Here is a 19,375-nt window from a genome sequence, read left to right as displayed (position 1 = left end):
TAAGAGAAGTTCTGAGACCATTTTTTTTTCTTTGCAGTGTGTTTTGTCTCTCTTTTCCCCTTTACATCTGGGTGGTTCAGGATACAGATGTAGATATGGACATTCAAGGTCTGTCCTCTTGTATGGATAATCTCACTGCAAGGGTACAAAACATTCAAGATTTTGTGGTTCAGAATCCGATGTTAGAGCCTAGGATTCCAATTCCTGATTTGTTTTTTGGGGATAGATCTAAGTTTCTGAATTTCAAAAATAATTGTAAATTGTTTCTTGCTTTGAAACCTCGCTCCTCAGGTGACCCTGTCCAACAAGTGAAAATCATTATTTCTTTGTTACGTGGCGACCCTCAAGACTGGGCATTTTCCCTTGCGCCAGGAGATCCGGCATTGCGTGATGTTGATGCATTTTTTCTGGCGCTCGGATTGCTTTATGATGAACCTAATTCAGTGGATCAGGCAGAGAAAATCTTGCTGGCTCTGTGTCAGGGTCAGGATGAGGTAGAAATATATTGTCAGAAGTTTAGGAAGTGGTCTGTACTCACTCAGTGGAATGAATGTGCCCTGGCAGCAATTTTCAGAAAGGGTCTCTCTGAAGCCCTTAAGGATTTCATGGTGGGAATTCCCATGCCTGCTGGTCTGAATGAGTCTATGTCTTTGGCCATTCAGATCGATCGACGCTTGCGTGAGCGTAAAGCTGTGCACCATTTGGCGGTATTATCTGAGCATAGACCTGAGCCTATGCAATGTGATAGGACTTTGACCAGAGCTGAACGGCAAGAACACAGACGTCGGAATGGGCTGTGTTTTTACTGTGGTGATTCCACTCATGCTATCTCCGATTGTCCTAAGCGTACTAAGCGTTTCGCTAGGTCTGCTACCATTGGTACGGTACAGTCGAAATTTTTTTTGTCCGTTACTCTGATTTGCTGTTTGTCATCCTATTAGAATGTAAGCCCGCAAGGGCAGGGTCCTCGCCCCTCTGTATCAGTCCGTCATTGTTAGTTTGTTTACTGTATGTGATATTTGTAACTTGTATGTAACCCCTTCTCATGTACAGCACCATGGAATCAATGGTGCTATATAAATAATAATAATAATAATAATAATTCTGTTATGGCATTTGTGGATTCAGGCGCTGCCCTGAATTTGATGAACTTGGAGTTTGCTAGGCGCTGTGGTTTTTTCTTCGAGCCCTTGCAGTATCCTATTCCATTGAGAGGAATTGATGCTACGCCTTTGGCCAAGAATAAGCCTCAGTACTGGACCCAATTGACCATGTGCATGGCTCCTGCACATCAGGAGGATATTCGCTTTTTGGTGTTGCATAATCTGCATGATGTGGTCGTTTTGGGGTTGCCATGGCTACAGGTCCATAATCCAGTATTGGATTGGAAATCTATGTCTGTGTCCAGCTGGGGTTGTCAGGGAGTACATGGTGATGTTCCATTTCTGTCTATTTAGTCATCCACCCCTTCTGAAGTCCCGGAGTTTTTGTCGGATTACCGGGATGTATTTGATGAGCCCAAATCCAGTGCCCTACCTCCTCATAGGGATTGTGATTGTGCTATCAATTTGATTCCTGGTAGTAAGTTTCCTAAGGGCCGACTGTTCAATTTATCTGTGCCAGAGCACGCCGCTATGCGGAGTTATGTAAAGGAATCCTTGGAGAAGGGTCATATTCGCCCGTCGTCGTCACCATTGGGAGCAGGGTTCTTTTTTGTGGCCAAGAAGGATGCTTCTTTGAGACCTTGTATTTATTACCGCCTTCTTAATAAGATCACAGTCAAATTTCAGTACCCTTTGCCGCTGCTGTCGGATTTATTTGCTCTGATTAAGGGGGCTAGTTGGTTCACCAAGATAGATCTTCGTGGTGCGTATAATCTTGTGCGTATTAAACAGGGTGATGAATGGAAAACAGCATTTAATACGCCCGAGGGCCATTTTGAGTACCTGGTTATGCCATTCGGGCTTTCCAATGCTCCATCAGTATTTCAGTTCTTTATGCATGACATCTTCCGAGAGTACCTGGATAAATTCCTGATTGTATATTTGGATGATATTTTGGTCTTCTCGGATGATTGGGAGTCTCACGTGAAGCAGGTCAGAATGGTGTTCCAGGTCCTTCGTGCGAATTCTTTGTTTGTGAAGGGGTCAAAGTGTCTCTTTGGAGTTCAGAAGGTTTCATTTTTGGGTTTCATTTTTTCCCCTTCTACTATCGAGATGGACCCTGTTAAAGTCCAAGCCATTTATGATTGGACTCAGCCGACATCTGTGAAGCGTCTGCAAAAGTTCCTGGGCTTTGCTAATTTGTATCGTCGCTTCATCAGTAATTTTTATAGTGTTGCTAAACCGTTGACTGATTTGACCAAGAAGGGTGCTGATGTGGTCAATTGGTCTTCTGCGGCTGTGGAAGCTTTTCAGGAGTTGAAGCGTCGTTTTTCTTCTGCCCCTGTGTTGTGCCAGCCAGATGTTTCGCTTCCATTTCAGGTCGAGGTTGATGCTTCTGAGATTGGAGCAGGGGCTGTTTTGTTGCAAAGAAGTTCTGATGGCTCGGTGATGAAACCATGTGCCTTCTTTTCTAGAAAGTTTTCGCCTGCTGAGCGCAATTATGATGTTGGCAATCGAGAGTTGTTGGCCATGAAGTGGGCATTCGAGGAGTGGCGGCATTGGCTTGAAGCAGCCAAGCATCGCGTGGTGGTCTTGACGGATCACAAGAATTTGACTTATCTCGAGTCTGCCAAACGGTTGAATCCTAGACAGGCTCGTTGGTCGCTATTTTTCTCCCATTTTGATTTTGTGGTTTCGTACCTTCCAGGCTCTAAGAATGTGAAGGCTGATGCCCTGTCAAGGAGTTTTGTGCCCGAATCTCCGGGTGTTCCTGAGCCGGCGGGTATTCTCAAGGAGGGGGTGATTTTGTCTGCCATCTCCCCTGATTTGCGGCGGGTGCTGCAAAAATTTCAGGCTGATAGACCTGACCGTTGCCCAGCGGAGAAACTGTTTGTCCCTGATAAATGGACTAGTAGAGTTATCTCTGAGGTTCATTGTTCGGTGTTGGCTGGTCATCCTGGAATCTTTGGTACCAGAGATTTGGTGGCTAGATCCTTTTGGTGGCCATTTTTGTCGCGGGATGTGCGTTCTTTTGTGCAGTCCTGTGGTACTTGTGCTCGGGTTAAGCCCTGCTGTTCTCGTGCCAGTGGGTTGCTTTTGCCCTTGCCGGTCCCGAAGAGGCCCTGGACGCATATCTCTATGGATTTTATTTCGGATCTCCCTGTCTCTCAAAAGATGTCGGTCATTTGGGTGGTTTGTGATCGCTTCTCTAAGATGGTCCATTTGGTACCCTTGTCTAAATTGCCTTCCTCCTCTGATTTGGTGCCATTGTTTTTTCAGCATGTGGTTCGTTTACATGGCATTCCGGAGAACATCGTTTCGGACAGAGGTTCCCAGTTTGTTTCGAGGTTTTGGCGAGCCTTTTGTGCTAGTATTGGCATTGATTTGTCTTTTTCCTCGGCTTTCCATCCTCAGACATGGTCAAACCGAACGAACTAATCAGACTTTGGAAACATATCTGAGATGCTTTGTTTCTGCTGATCAGGATGATTGGGTGTCCTTTTTGCCTTTGGCTGAGTTCGCCCTTAATAATCGGGCCAGCTCGGCTACTTTGGTTTCGCCTTTTTTCTGCAATTCTGGTTTCCATCCTCGTTTCTCTTCAGGGCAGGTTGAGTCTTCGGACTGTCCTGGTGTAGATACTGTGGTGGATAGGTTGCAGCAGATTTGGACTCATGTGGTGGACAATTTGACATTGTCCCAGGAGAAGGCTCAACGTTTCGCTAACCGCCGGCGCTGTGTGGGTCCCCGACTTCGTGTTGGGGATTTGGTTTGGTTGTCGTCTCGTTATGTTCCTATGAAGGTTTCCTCTCCTAAGTTTAAGCCTCGTTTCATTGGTCCGTATAAGATTTCTGAGGTTCTCAATCCTGTGTCGTTTCGTTTGACCCTTCCAGCTTCTTTTGCCATCCATAATGTATTCCATAGGTCATTGTTGCGGAGATACGTGGCGCCTGTGGTTCCATCCGTTGATCCTCCTGCCCCGGTGTTGGTTGAGGGGGAGTTGGAGTATGTGGTGGAGAAGATTTTGGATTCTCGTATTTCGAGACGGAAACTCCAGTACCTGGTCAAGTGGAAGGGTTATGGTAAGGAAGATAATTCCTGGGTCTTTGCCTCCGATGTTCATGCTGCCGATCTGGTTCGTGCCTTTCATTTGGCTCGTCCTGGTCGGCCTGGGGGCTCTGGTGAGGGTTCGGTGACCCCTCCTCAAGGGGGGTACTGTTGTGAATTCTGTTGGCAAGCTCCCTCCTGTGGTCATGAATGGTACTTCGGCTGGTTCTGTCCATGGGCTTCCTCTGGTGGTTGTGAGTGGAGCTGCGGCTTCTGAGTTTCCTTCCACAGGTGACGAGGTTAATTCGTTAGCTGGCTGCTCTATTTAACTCCACTTAGATCATTGATCATTGCTCCATGCCACCTGTCAATGTTCCAGTATTGGTCTAGTTCTCTCCTGGATCGTTCTTGTGACCTGTCTTCCCAGCAGAAGCTAAGTTCCTACTTAGTTTTTCTGGTTTGCTATTTTTCTGTCCAGCTTGCTATTTTGATTTTTTGTCTTGCTTGCTGGAAGCTCTGGGACGCAGAGGGAGCGCCTCCGCACCGTGAGTCGGTGCGGAGGGTCTTTTTGCGCCCTCTGCGTGGTCTTTTTGTAGTTTTTTGTGCTGACCGCAAAGTTACCTTTCCTATCCTCTGTCTGTTCAGTAAGTCGGGCCTCACTTTGCTAAATCTATTTCATCTCTGTGTTTGTAATTTTCATCTTTACTCACAGTCATTATATGTGGGGGGCTGCCTTTTCCTTTGGGGAATTTCTCTGAGGCAAGGTAGGCTTTATTTTTCTATCTCTAGGGCTAGCTAGTTTCTTAGGCTGTGTCGAGTTGCATAGGGAGCGTTAGGAGCAATCCACGGCTATTTCTAGTGTGTGTGATAGGATTAGGGATTGCGGTCAGCAGAGTTCCCACGTCTCAGAGCTCGTCCTATATTATTAGTATCTATCAGGTCATTCCGTGTGCTCTTAACCACCAGGTCCATTATTGTCCTTACCACCAGGTCGTAACAGCCTGGGCCGCCTGCGTGCAGGTTCATGACTACAGCTTCCAGTGACTCCACACCTGCTGCTTTGCCACACTTCCATCGCCACAGGACTTTAGAGATGCTGTAGTTGAAGTCATGACTTGCGCTTGACTTGGATTAAAGTGAGGGAGAGTTGCGCAGTTGTCTGCCTCACTCTCTCACCCGTACCTATCGAGCCCCAGTGGCAAGAACTAGGCGAGACAACTAGAGATAAGTCAGGGTGCAGTGGATGGTCAGCAGTGTCCTATATGTGTCTCGCTGCACCCTCTCAGTGCTCCACAACGCTGCGCTGGGAATCACTTGTCTGTCCGTTGAATCTTGGTTTCTTCCGCACAGTCTGCCATATCCAGTCTTCACATGCAAGGGTAGGTAAACCCTTGAAGATCACCGTAGGTCTCAAAGAAACCCAACAGCTACCCTCGCCTGTTTGGCCCACGTGACGAGGTGGTGTTCCGGGGAGAACTCACTGCCGCATGCTAGCAGCTACTTGGAGGTACAGGTGAGAGTTGAGCATCAGATGAGGATCAAAGATGCATGAGCTGTCCAGAAAGGGCACGGCAAGCCCTCCACCAGAGGTGCTACCTCTATCTAGATACCCCATATACTGGTGCAATAATATGCTCACGTTGGACTCCCTCACGTTAGAGTCCAACGTGAGCAGGTGCAATAATATGCTCAAGTTGGACTCCCTTCCTTTGATGTGGGCTCTGGGCTGAGCCCACATCTTTCCAGGCATATGTCAGCTGTTTTGAACAGCTGACATGTGCCTCTAACAATCTCTGACAGTAGCATTTAACTCGCGCTTCCATGCAGCACGCCAGAAATCCCGCCTATCGGTGACCCATTCACATGATCATGGGTCACCAACGGGTTGGCATGATAACCAGAGGTCTCCAGCAGACCTCTTCGGTTGTCATAGCCAGATTGCTAAGAGCGCTGCCCGTTGGTTGGCGCTCATGGCAAGTGAGCATTTCTGCTACCTACATGCATTCTAATCATCGTCTGTATGTAGCAGAGCCGATTGGACAACTGCAGCTTCGAGTCTTCCATGGAGACTATTGAAGCATATCAAAAAAAAAAAAAAAGTTTAAATCACCCCCCTTTCGCCCTATTCAAAATAAAACAATGGAAAAAAAAATCAAACATACACATATTTGGTATCGCCGCTTTCAGAATTTCCCAGTCTATCAAAATTAAACAGGAATTAACCCGATCGCTAAATGGCGTAACGAGAAAAAAAGTCAAAACACCAGAAATATGTTTTTTTGGTCAACGCAACATTACATTAAAATGCTATAATGGGCGATCAAAAGATTGTATGTGTACCAAAATTGTATCATTAAAAATGTCAGCTTGTTATGCAAAAAATAATCCTCAGCCAGTTTCAAATCAAGTCAAATAGAGACGCTATGGATCTTGGAAAATGGCGCCATTTTTTTTTACAAAGTTTGGAATTTTTTTACCACTTACATAAAAAAGAACCTAAACATGCTTGGTGTCTATGAACTCGTAATGACATGGAGAATCATAATGGCAGGTCAGTTTTAGCATTTCGTGAACATGGTAAAAAGAGAAAAACTGTAGGATTGCACTTGTTTTGCAATTTCACCGCACTTGGAATTTTTTCCAGTACACGATATATTAAAACCAATGGAGTCGTTAAAAAGTACAACTCGTCCCGCAAAAACAAGCCCTCACATGGCCATTTTTACCCAAAAAAATTAAAAAGTTATGGCTCTGGGAAGAAGGGGAGCAAAAAATGAAAATACAAAACCATAAATACCTGTGGTCATTAAGGGGTTAAAAGGGTTAAGCAAAAATAGCCTATGAAACTTTTAGGTATTGCAAAAGTTTTTTAAACAAAGCAGTAATTAATTTTATGAAAAATAAAATGTTAATTTTTACTTAAAAAAAAAAACCTCAGCCAGGCTCTGGACGATACAAGTACAAGATGCACAGAATCGGATGAAAATACAGTGAAAGAAGAATCGATCTAGCTTGAAGGAACTTAGCAAAAATTTACTGGAGAGAGTAAAAAAGTGCAAAGAAGCTATTTACTGAGAAAGCATAGCAGCAATAACCACACAACATTTAAATGAGCCCACACCAATAGAAAAACATACACAGCATCACACGATCAACATTAAAATCAATACAATCACAAGGTGTCAATAAAATACAGGAAAAAGGAAATTATGTAGAACCCACTAAATGCATAACAGGATAATTCCTAAAGCATGGAAAGCACAAAGGTGCATAGATATTTTAATAATGAAGCATCAGCTTATTGCATACATTCAACCCATTTGGGCTGCAAGTGTCGAGATGACACATCCAATAGGCTTCACGATCACGGGACCACTTGCTGCTATCTCTGCCCCTCTGAGTAAAGAAAGCTTTTTCTATCGCAAATGGAGTCAAAATAATCACTACAACTGTAGATAAATTCACAAAGGGGTATAATTTCCAAAATGTGGTCACTTGAGGGCAGATTTTCCTCTTCTAGCACTTATGGGCTGTTTATATGGAGTCTGCAAACTATTTTTGGAAAATCTTCACTTGACAAGTCACATAGCTCTATGTCCCTCTCGAATCACACTGTATGGCTAAGCAGTACTGTACAGGCACATATGGGGTATTTCTACATTCAGCAGACATTTTGGTGCCATTTTTACCTATTTCCCAGTGTGAAAATGTAAAATCTGAGGCTAAAACTAAATTTGGGTGGTAAAAATGTAATTATTTTTCTTCACTGCCCAATGGTATAAAATTCTGTGACCCACATGTGGGGTAAGTATGATCACTGCACCCCTTGATGACTTAATTGAGTGGTGTAGTTTGTAAAATGGAGTCTATTATGGGGGTTTGGGGGTTCTGCTCTTCTAGCACCTCAGGGGCTCCTCCAATGTGACTTGGCACTCTCAAACGAGTCCAACAAAATCTAGACTCCAATAAGGCGCTTCTTCCCTTCTGAGCGTTGCACTGTGCCTCAAATTAGTTTTCGAGCACATATCAATGAACTCAGGAAAAATTGCGCAATAAATATTGGGGTCCTTTTTCTTCTGCTATGCTTGTAAAAATGAAAACATTTGGGGGCTAAAAGAAAATTTTTGTGGAAATTTTTTGTTTCATTTTTACATACCAATGTTGTAAAATTCTGAGAAGTACCTGTGGGTTTGTTCAGTGTGCTCACCCCACATCTAAATAAATTCCTTGAGGGGTCTAGTTTGCAAAATGGGGTCACTTGTGGGAGGTTTTCCACTGTTTAGGCACATCAGGCGCTTTCCAAATGCGACATTACTCCCCCAGACCATTTCAATAAAAACTCTGCATTCCAAAAATGTCACTCTTTCTTTTCTGAACCCTGCTGTGCCCAAAAATTTACTCCCACATATGGAGTATCTGCATACTCAGGAGAAATTGTACAACACATTTTGGGTTTCATTTTCCCCTGTTACCCATGTGAAAATAAAAAAAAATGGGGCTAAGAAAACATTTTTGGGTGAAAAATTTGATTTTTTTTTCATTTTCACTGCTTAATGTTATAAACTTCTGTGAATCACCTTTCACATTCAAACATTCAAATGGAGCTCCTCTCCTTCCGAGCTCTGCCATGTGCCCAAACAGTGGTTTTCCCCCATATAAGGGATATAGGCATGCTCAGGAGAAAATGCACAACAAATTTTGGGGTCCATTTTTTCCTATTACCCTTGCAAAAAAAAAAAAAATGGGTCTAAAGGAATATTTTTGTGACAACATATTAAATGTTCATATTTCCCTTCCACATTCCATTAAGTTATGTGCAGCATCTGAAGGGTTAACAAACTTTTTGAATGTGGTTTTGAGCACATTAAGGGGTGAAGTTTTTTGGAATGGTGTCATTTTTCTATATTTTCTGTCATATAGGTTCCTCAAAGTCATCTCAAATGTGATATTGTCCCTAAAAAATGGTTTTGGAAATTTTGTTGGAAAAAAGAGAAATTGCTGGTCAAGTTAAAAAAATTATGCTGAAGTAAAGTAGACATGTGAGAAATGTTATTTATTAACTATTTTGTGTAACACAACTTTCTGATTTAAGGGTATAGGAATTGAAAGTTTGAAAATTGCAAAATGTTCGCCAAATTTCTGTTATGCTCATAAATAAACGCATGTCATGTCGAAGGAATTTTACCACAAGCATGAGGTACAATATGTCACGAAAAACATTTGAAAATCAGTGGGATCTGTTGAAACGTTCCAGAGTTACAACCTCAAAAAGTGACAGTGATCAGAATTGTAAAATTTGGCCAGTTCAGGAGTTCAGGACGGTGAAAACAGGCTCAGGGCTGAAGGGGTTAAAGAGCTGTAATTCCTAAACCTTTACTCCAATTAGGATGTGAATATGCTCAAATTAAAACTGTGAGTCTGCACATTAACTGCATATTGATTATATATCTGTATCTTGAATATGTTTTGGTAAATAGTAGTGATGAACTAATATACTTGTTACTCGAGATTTCCCGAGCACACTCCGGTGCCCTTCAGGTATTTTTTTAGTGCTCGGAGATTTAGTTTTTCTTACCGCAGCTGAATGATTTACATCTGATAGCCAGCATAATTACATGTGGGGGTTGCCTGGTTGCTAGGGAGTAACAAGTATATTAGCTCATCACTAGTAAACAGCTAAAATGCCAAAACTTGTGTCACTGTCCAAATATTTCAGCACCTAAAGGATATTATACTCACAATTACTAATATGTAGCACTGTTTTTATCAGATGAACAATAACAGTGAAATTAAACTCTATAAAATATATTCTTAGCCATTTGTTTGTATTTTGAGCATTGATTCTATTGGATATCCAGCAATGGTTCTTGATAAGTCAAAGAAATATTGAATGTCAGCACAAATGCAATCATAGCCCAGACCATTAAAGTGTCAGATCCAGGGCTGATGTGCATAATATTCCTGTTATATAATATCCTGGGCATCTAAGATTTTCATCTGTTTTCTTCCTGGAAGCACAGACGACTCCCAGCAAGCCTTTCAGCTACTTACTGAGGAATCACTGCGCATAGCCAAAGAGAAAGAGACAGAAATTGAAGAGTTAAAGAAACAAGTAGAAAACATGGAGACAGAATATGAGAAGATCCTTCATGTAAGCTATTTTTTATATTCATCAACTTTATTAAAGGGAACCTGTCATGAGATTTTGCTGCTATAAGATGCGGCCACTGCCTTCCAGGGCTTATCTACAGTGTAATGCTATAGATAAGCCCCCGGTCCAACCTGCAAGTGAAGAAAAATAAGTTTTATTATACTGAACCCGGGGGGGGCGGTCGGGTGCGGGGCGGTCCGATTGGTGTCACAGGTCTGGGTCCGGTGGCTCCCATTTTCTTGAGAAGACGCCCTCCTGCTTTCTTCATGGCTCCCTGGCATCGCACTCCTGCACTCCACCCATCAGACCGGACGGCCCACCGGGTGAGTATAATATAACTTATTTTTCTTCACTTTCAGGTCAGATCGGAGCTTATCTACAGCATTACAGAATGTATATCAGCCCTGAAAGGCAGTGGTCGCATCTTATAGCGGCAAAATCTGCTGACAGGTTCCCTTTAAAAATGTTTAAAGTAAAATTCCAAGTGGGGGAAATTGCGAGAAAAAAAACGCAATTTAGTTTTGTGGTTGACGGAGCTGTGTGTTTTTTCCAGGGTGACCTGATGTTTTTATATAATCTATTTTGGGGTTGCTGCAACATTTTGATCACTTCTTATTGCATTTTTTTTAAGAGCTGTGGCAATAAAAAAGAAGCCATTCTGGCATTTCATTTTGTTCTATTATATTGAGGGCTAATTAATTATATATTTTGAAAGAAATGAATTTTATGGCTCAACCACATATGTATATGTATATATGTATATATATATATACATACATACAGTACAGACCAAAAGTTTGGACACACCTGTCATTTAAAGATTTTTCTGTGTTTTCATGACTATGAAAATTGTACATTCACACTGAAGGCATCAAAACTATGAATTAACACATGTGGAATTATATACTAAACCAAAAAGTGTGAAACAACTGAAATTATGTCTTATATTTTAGGTTCTTCAAAGTAGTCACCTTTTCCTTTGATGACTGCTTTGCACACTCTTTGCATTCTCTTGATGAGCTTCAAGAGGTAGTCACCGGGAATGGTCTTCCAACAATCTTGAAGGAGTTCCGAGAGATGCTTAGCACTTGTTGGCCCTTTTTCCTTCACTCTGCGGTCCAGCTCGCCCCAAACCATCTCGATTGGGTTCAGGTCTGGTGACTGTGGAGGTCAGGTTATCTGGTGTAGTACCCCATCACTCTCCTTCTTGGTCAAATAGCCCTTACACAGCCTTTAGGTGTGTTTGGGGTCATTGTCCTGTTGAAATATAAATGATGGTCCAAATAAACGCAAACCTGATGGAATACCATGCCGCTGCAAGATGCTGTGGTAGCCATGCTGGTTCAGTATGCCTTCAACTTTGAATAAATCCCCAACAGTGTCACCAGAAAAGCACCCCCACACCACCACACCTCCTCCTCCATGCTACACGGTGGGAACCAGGCATGTAGCGTCCATCCATTCACCTTTTCTGCGTCGCACAAAGACACGGTGGTTGGAACCAAAGATCTCAAATTTGGACTCATCAGACCAAAGCACAGATTTCCACTGGTCTAATGTCCATTCATTGTGTTCTTTAGCCCAAACAAGTCTCTTCTACTTGTTGCCTGTCCTTAGCAGTGGTTTCCTAGCAGCTATTTTACCATGAAGGCCTGCTGCACAAAGTCTCCTCTTAACAGTTGTTGTAGAGATGTGTCTGCTGCTAGAACTCTGTGTGGCATTGACCTGGTCTCTAATCTGAGCTGCTGTTAACCTGCGATTTCTGAGGCTGGTGACTCGGATAAACTTATCATCAGAAGCTAGGTGACTCTTCGTCTTCCTTTCCTGGGGCGGTCCTCATGTGAGCCAATTTCTTTGTAGGGCTTGATGGCTGTTGCCACTGCACTTGGGGACACTTTCAAAGTTTTCCCAATTTTTCGGACTGACTGATCTTCATTTCTTATAGTAATGATGCCCCCTCATTTTTCTTTACTTAGCTGCTTTTTTCTTGCCATAATACAAATTCTATTCAGTAGGACAATCAGCTGTGTATCCACCAGACTTCTGCACAACACAACTGATGGTCCCAACCCCATTTATAAGGCAAGAAATCCCACTTATTAATCCTGACAGGGCACACCTGCGAATTGAAAACCATTCCTGGTGACTACCTCTTGAAGCTCATGTAGAGAATTCCAGGAGTGTGCAAAGCAGTCATCAAAGCAAAAGGTGACTACTTTGAATGACATAGAATATAAGACATAATTTCAGTTGTTTCACACATTTTTGTTAAGTATATAATTCCACATGTGTTAATGTTAATTCATAGTTTTGATGCCTTCAGTGTGAATGTACAATTTTCATAGTCATGAAAATACAGAAAAATCTCTAAAGGAGAAGATTTGTCCAAACTTTTGGTCTGTACGCTATATATATATATATATATATATATATATATATATATATATACATACAGCTCTGCTAAAAATTAAAGAGACCACCAAACAAAACCCTTCCATGGGCCGCCCAATCTCCAGACCTGAACCCCATTGAAAACCTCTGGAATGTAATCAAGAGGACGATGGATACTCACAAGCCATCAAACAATGAAGAACTGCTTAAATGTTTGTGCCAAACGCAGTGTAAATGACTGGTGGAAAGCATGCCAAGACGCATGAAAACTGTGATTAAAAATCATGGTTATTCCACAAAATATTGATTTCTGAACTCTTCCTGAGTTAAAACATTAGTATTGTTGTTTCTAAATGATTATGAACTTGTTTTCTTTCCATTATTTGAGGTCTGAAACCACAGGTTTTTTTGACCCTTTCTCCTTTTCAGAAAAAAATGCAAAATTTATTGATTGGAAATTCGGAGACATGTTGTCAGAAGTTTATAGAATAAAAGAACAATTTACATTTTACTCAAAAATATATCTATAAAGAAAAAAATCCAATAAACTGAACATTTTGCAGTGGTCTCTTAATTTTTGCCACAGCTGTAGATGTTAAACCAGTTTTATTCTCATGTTTAGAAAAGCTTCTGTTGTATCTCCCCAATAGTCCTCTCTGGATAGGATACTGTCTAAACTCACTCTAACTGGACAACAATGGGAAAAAGAATCCTTAACCATTCATCAGCAACACAAACATATGCTTCAAGAATGTGGCCTAAACCCTTTGGACATCTGAGTTTGGTCAGTTTGTCTTACCGTCAGAGACTGGTCGGAGTTCCAGCAGTATTTGGGTATGTGCAGATAATGTCTTTTTCAGATTGGACTCGCTGGAAAAAAAAAAAAAACAGAAACCACTAAAATGAATGCATTTCTATATAAATACGACTTGCTGTGCTTATGTTAAGGCTTTTGAATGCTCTTTAACCTTCAGGTTTTTAAAAACTCCAAGTAGTTAAGAGAAGTGATCTGTATTCTTCTGGCATTTTCTGCTCAGAAGATTCTCTGTATTTTACAATAAAATTAAATAGGAAAACTCAAAAATGCCAAGAAGACACTCAGACATTTGTCGAGCATTTTGCCATTGTTTTGCATAAGAAACACCAGCAGTTTCTTCATTATTCAACGGAGTGGGAAAAAACAACCAGAAGACAACAGTAAAGCAACACATTACAAAAGCCATCAGAAAACCCTCCAAACTGACCAAAACTGTCAAAAAATGCTCAGGAAACAAATGACGCTTCAGAAAAAGAATGTCAGTTTCCTGAAGGGTCATCTGCTCTTAAAACTGGGTGGGTTTGCCTAAGTTTAAAAGATGCCCTGTGCTCAGAGGAAAAAGAAACTGATGGAGTTTTTAAGGACCCATAGATTTGCAATGGCAAGTTTGATCCAAGACTGGAATTAAAACCGGACCTGTCTCAATGATTTTGCATGGACCACTCTGGCTTCAAAAATACATGGACATGTGAACAGTCTCAAAGCCTATAATACATTCTATCTGTGAACATTATGGATAGAAATCATACAAAAAAAAACGATGTCTCAATGAGGCCTTAGTGAAGTTACCTTAGCAGTATGGCTAAGAGTGTTGGTGCTGCAATTTATACTTGCTTGCTCTTTTAATAATTTATCCATCTAATAACCTGAATAAATTGTATGTCTTGTTATAACTTGGGTCTCACACCAACATCTACAAGCAAGCAAGCAATTATAAACAGGTTGGATGACAGATACAGAGAAGACCAGATAGATTATGAACAATGGAGTGCCAATTATGTTTAGAATAGCTTTGTTTGTTATTATAATAAAGTTTGTTTTGAGGTGGAAAAAAAGTGATTTTTGTGATTTTTCCTTTTTATATATATATTTACAATATTTATTATTCCCACCAGATTATTATTATTATTATTTATTATTATTATAGCGCCATTTATTCCATGGCGCTTTACATGTGAGGAGGGGTATACATAATAAAAACAGGTACAATAATCTTGAACAATACAAGTCACAACTGGTACAGGAGGAGAGAGATGATTTGAATATTCAATTTTTGACAAATTAGCTCTACTAATGGAATACTGTGTACAATTTTTGGGTTCTAAATGGAAATATCTGAATTAGGGTGCAAAGAAGATTAACCAAGATTAACTAAGAGGAGCATGGAGATTTATGAGTTCTAATGGAGTTTGGCGTAAAGAGCCTCAAAGTCATTACATTTAACTATTTTTTTTTGTTTCATCCTTGAATGTGTGTTTTTCTACGCGGTATGATGTTATCATGTATACGCCCTTTTTGCTGCAAGGTATAGCTTTCTTTGTCTGTATCATATATAAAAATCCCCTGTTACTGTTGTTCGGGGCCATTACATCGCCAACCAGCTGCCATGTCACAACATGAACATTACATCAAAGTATAATAGAAGAGAAGAAAAAATGCGGCACTCACCCCGAGATAGCTGTGAAGATTGTGGTCTTTATTGGAGAACAAATGAAAATAACATCCGTCAGGACATCAGGTATGTATGAGGGTGCGGTATAGGAGCTCGGACGACGGCCGTTTCGCACACGCAGGTGCTTCGACGGGTCCGGACCATCGCCAGATGTCCCAGCGTCACTTTGTCTCTCTGGACCCCTGTTCATGCTCGCATGTTTTATTTGTCTGAGTATCCATGTGCTGTCCTGCTGCGAAATCTCTGAATAAACCTCGGTCTTGGCTTGATAAAAGGTGTTGTCGACATATTTTTCCCGGCTCTTCCAGCTCTCAGTAAGGACTTTCTTACAGTGTGACACATAAGCAGACACATCTTGTTTCATTTATGAAGGAGGGACTCTTAAAGTCACAGAGCCTATTTTTAAAGGGCATCAGGCGGCATTAATCTTCTTAAAGGGCCATTAAACAGTGGGTCTCCTATACTGGTATTGCCTATGCAGTGAGTGGCTGGGCTGCCAAAAAATAGGACGCACCCCAATACCTCTTTCACGAGACGTACAGGAGGGCCTCCTAAAAAATGTTGCATTGAATGCAAGGCCTGGCCTGCCCCAAAGTTACATGCAGCCCAATAACCGTTTCAGCAGACGTACCTGAGGGCTGACAAAATTATTCCCATTGAAAGAAATTGTGCCTCACATACTGTTTGCTTATGCACTAAATGCAAGGCCTGCCCTGCAACAATGTTACATGCACCCCAATAACCCTTTCAGCAGACGTACTTGAGGGCCTCAGGACAAAATTTGTCCCATTAGAAAAAAGTGTGTCTACCATACTGTTTGTTTATGCATTGAATGCAAGGCCTGCCCTGCACCAATGTTACATCCACTGCAATAACCCTTTGAAACCACGTATTGGATAGCCACATGAAACAAAAGTTCCCATTATTTTATTTTATTTTATTACCATAAATTTTGTCCATGAAGTGAATTTAAGGCCTGGCCATAATTTGCACACACCACGATCCCCCTTGGAAGAAACGTGGAGGAGGGTCTCATAAAAAAAGTTTCACATTACAAAGGCGCGCTTCACCTATACTCCATGTCCTCATGCTCCGCCTGCATTGCGTCCTCTTTCATTATGAGCAGGAGCTTTTTAGAATGCAGAGAAGAGGGATGGTGACACTAATTATGGCGTCATCACTGCTCACCATCTTGGTGAACTCCTCAAAGATTTGCAGGATGGTACAGATGTCTGACATCCATGTCCACTCCTGAGGTCTTATGTGTGGAGTCTGAACTGAATAATGATGGCCTTGTTGATGCTGGTAGTCAACAACTGCCCTCTTCTGCTCACAAATTCTTGCCAACATATGCAGTGTAGAGGTCCAATGCGTGGGGACATTACAGAAGCTGCAAACGCTGCTGAAGCACAGCAAGGGTGGCTAAAGCTGTAGCTGACTTTCTAGAATGGGCACACAGTCGGCGTACTTTCATAAGCAGATTCGGCAGCTCTGGATAGGCTTTGAGAAAGTGCTGAACCACAAGGTTAAGCACAAGGGGCCAGGCAAGGCACATGTGTGAGCTCGCCTCGCATCAGAGCCGCCACCAGGTTCCGGCTATTGTCACATGCCTGGCTGTAGATTCAGCTGTGTCAGCCAAAGATCTGATTGCTCTTTCAGAGCTGTCCACAACTCTTCAGCATTGTGCGGTTTGTCACCTAAGCAGATTAGCTTCAGCACAGCCTGTTGGCACTTGGCTGAGGCAGTGCTGCAGTCCTTACAGCTTGTGACTAATGTGCTACTTTCAGAAATGGAAGCTGAAGAGGAGGTTGAAGAGGAGGTGCAGGAGATGTAGACAGTGAGGGCCACCCAGATTGATGTAGGGCCTGCAATCCTTGACCCATCGCAAGGTCCGAATGGGTCCCGGCTTCCACTATGTTAACCAGTGTGCCATCAGCGAGATGTACCATCCCTGCCCACAAGCACTTGTCCACATGTCTGAGGTTAGGTGGACTTTCCCAGTAACAGCATTGTTGAGGGCATGGCTAATGTTGTGGGACACGTGCTTGTGTCATGTCAGGATGGCACATCGTGAGAAATATTGGCGGCTGGGGACTGAATTCCTTGGGACGGCCACTGCCATCAGGTTGAGAAAGCTTCCGTCTCCACGAGCCTAAAAGGCATCATTTCGAGAGCAAGCAGGCGAGAAATTTGTCCATTTAGTACTGTGGCCTGTGGGGCGTTGGAGGCGTACTTCCGCTTGCGTTCCAATGACTGTTGTATGGACAACTGGAGCCTGCGCTGGGACAAGGACATGGAATTGCTCGATGATGGTGCTAGTTGAGTCTGGGTAATGGCAGGTGCAGGGCAGGAGGCATCTTCGCATGCACTGTGGACAGGGGATTGGCTTTCACGCACAATAGTGGAAGAATGATTGGTGTTACCAGCAGACACTCTTCCTGGTGCCTGTGGTTCGGCCCACAAAGTCGGGTGCTTTGTTGCCATGTGCCTGATCATGCTGGTGGTGGTTAGGCTGGTAGTTTTGATACCCCTGCTGATGCGGGCATGGCAGGTGTTGCAAAAAACAACCAAACTCAGGAAGACTTTACAGTTGGACTGGCAACTTCCGTCATGTTGGTGTTGCGTGGAACGGTTGCCTTCCTTCTGTCTGCAGACAACAAACAGCGTCTTCCTGTCTGTTGGGGTGCTTATGCCTTCATCCCCCTGGGTGCTGCTTTCCTCGCTCTGCATGTCCTCCTGCCAGGTTGGGTCAGTTATCCACCACCTCTTCTTCCACTTTCGCACCCTGGTCCTCCTCCTGAGTTTCTGGCAATTGTGTCTCATCATCGTCCACCTCTTGTGACACGTTAACACCGTAGCCTTCGTGTGAATGTGGCTGCTCAAATATATGGGCATCGCTACATGGAATCTCATCTTGCCTCGCTTCAAGTGGACCCGGAGAGAGGCACAAATCGATAAATGAACACTCCGAATAGTTGTTCCCTTTTGCACGTGTTGGATCAGTTGTCTCAGGGCACTCAGCATAGTGGGAGGAAGGAGGATCAGGGTGAGGAATATGCGGTTCAGAGTCATGGCTACTCAGAATTGACCATGTGGAAGACAGGGTGCTTTTGGTGGTGGCAAAAGTGACTGGAAGCATTATCCGCCATCCAACCAACTACCTTTTCACGCTGCTCTGCTGTCAAGAGTGCTATTCTGCCGTGCCATATGAACTCTGACAGGAATCTGTTGCGAGAAGATGTGTGTGTTTGTTGTAGCCCACTTTCAGCTTGCCCACGGCCTCAACCTCTGCATGCACCATAACCATCATGTCCACTTCCCCGTCCCTTGCCCCTTGCCTTGCCCATTTTAATAAAATGGGCCTAACCCTGAGTAGGCTGATCCCCGCCACCATAAAAACTGTGCTTTGTGATTAGTGATGAGCCAATTTGTTCAGAAAATGATCGTCAAACATAAATTCAGCACGAATATAGAACATTTGAATTCGTGATCGGAAACACGAGCAAAATTTTATAAAATCGGAAAAAATCGGTAATATTCGGTAAAAGTGCGGGAAAATATTTGCGTTGCCACAAAAGTATTTTCAGCACTTTAGCAATGATAATGGTGTTGTATCATGAGCGTTTGAGGAGAAGGGGTTTGCTGAGCTCAGAGGCGTTCTTTAAACAGTCATTTTTTCCCTAACTTTGTGTGCAGATTACGGATAGCCAATCAGGGCGCAGGAAACACCCACAATGTCCTGACACAACGGCTTGTGTCATTGGCTGCTGAAATCACATGTCCCTCTCCATATAAATAGCGGACATCTTGTTTTAGTGCCATTTTGACACTGTAACAGCGCAGAGAGGCTGCTCCTGACGCTGGCACTGTAAGCAGCAAGATTTTAGCTAGTTAGCTAGGCGGTTGTGTATCAGTCAGATGGCATAGCTGGCTAGTATCCAGTGTGGTTGCTAAATTTACCTTTCAACAATTTTTTTGCCATTACTGAGGTCCGCAGACAAAACCAGCAGGGCATATTTCATACAAGTGTGTTGTGCACTGCTTCTATTGTGCTCCATGCACAAGTATCCTATTCTAAATAATATTTTTTCACTATCTAAATGTGAAACAGCCTGCTGTGTCCCATGTTCTCATTTTGTGGCAGTGATATGAACCTGCCTGCAGACCTAACGCGCATTAAAAAAAGTTTTAATTTT

General features: G+C 42.7%; 1 protein-coding gene across 2 annotated transcripts in view; it reads left to right on the top strand.

Annotated features, from left to right (window-relative positions):
* The window catches only part of DRC12 (dynein regulatory complex subunit 12 homolog), a 65,605-nt gene extending 51,050 nt beyond the window's left edge, over nucleotides 1-14,555 (top strand). For both annotated transcript variants that reach the window (XM_069741394.1, XM_069741393.1), the window contains 2 exons: nucleotides 10,169-10,299; nucleotides 13,341-14,555. In XM_069741394.1, coding sequence (XP_069597495.1) covers nucleotides 10,169-10,299; nucleotides 13,341-13,469 — 260 coding nt within the window. In that variant the 3' untranslated portion in view covers nucleotides 13,470-14,555. The remainder of the gene's footprint in view (nucleotides 1-10,168; nucleotides 10,300-13,340) is intronic.
* The last annotated feature ends 4,820 nt before the right edge of the window (nucleotides 14,556-19,375 follow it).

This window comes from Ranitomeya imitator, chromosome 10 (genome assembly GCF_032444005.1).
Source record: "Ranitomeya imitator isolate aRanImi1 chromosome 10, aRanImi1.pri, whole genome shotgun sequence".
NCBI lineage: Eukaryota > Metazoa > Chordata > Amphibia > Anura > Dendrobatidae > Ranitomeya > Ranitomeya imitator.
The sequence above is the reverse complement of the archived record's forward strand: the minus strand, read 5'-3'. Positions and strand labels throughout refer to the sequence as shown.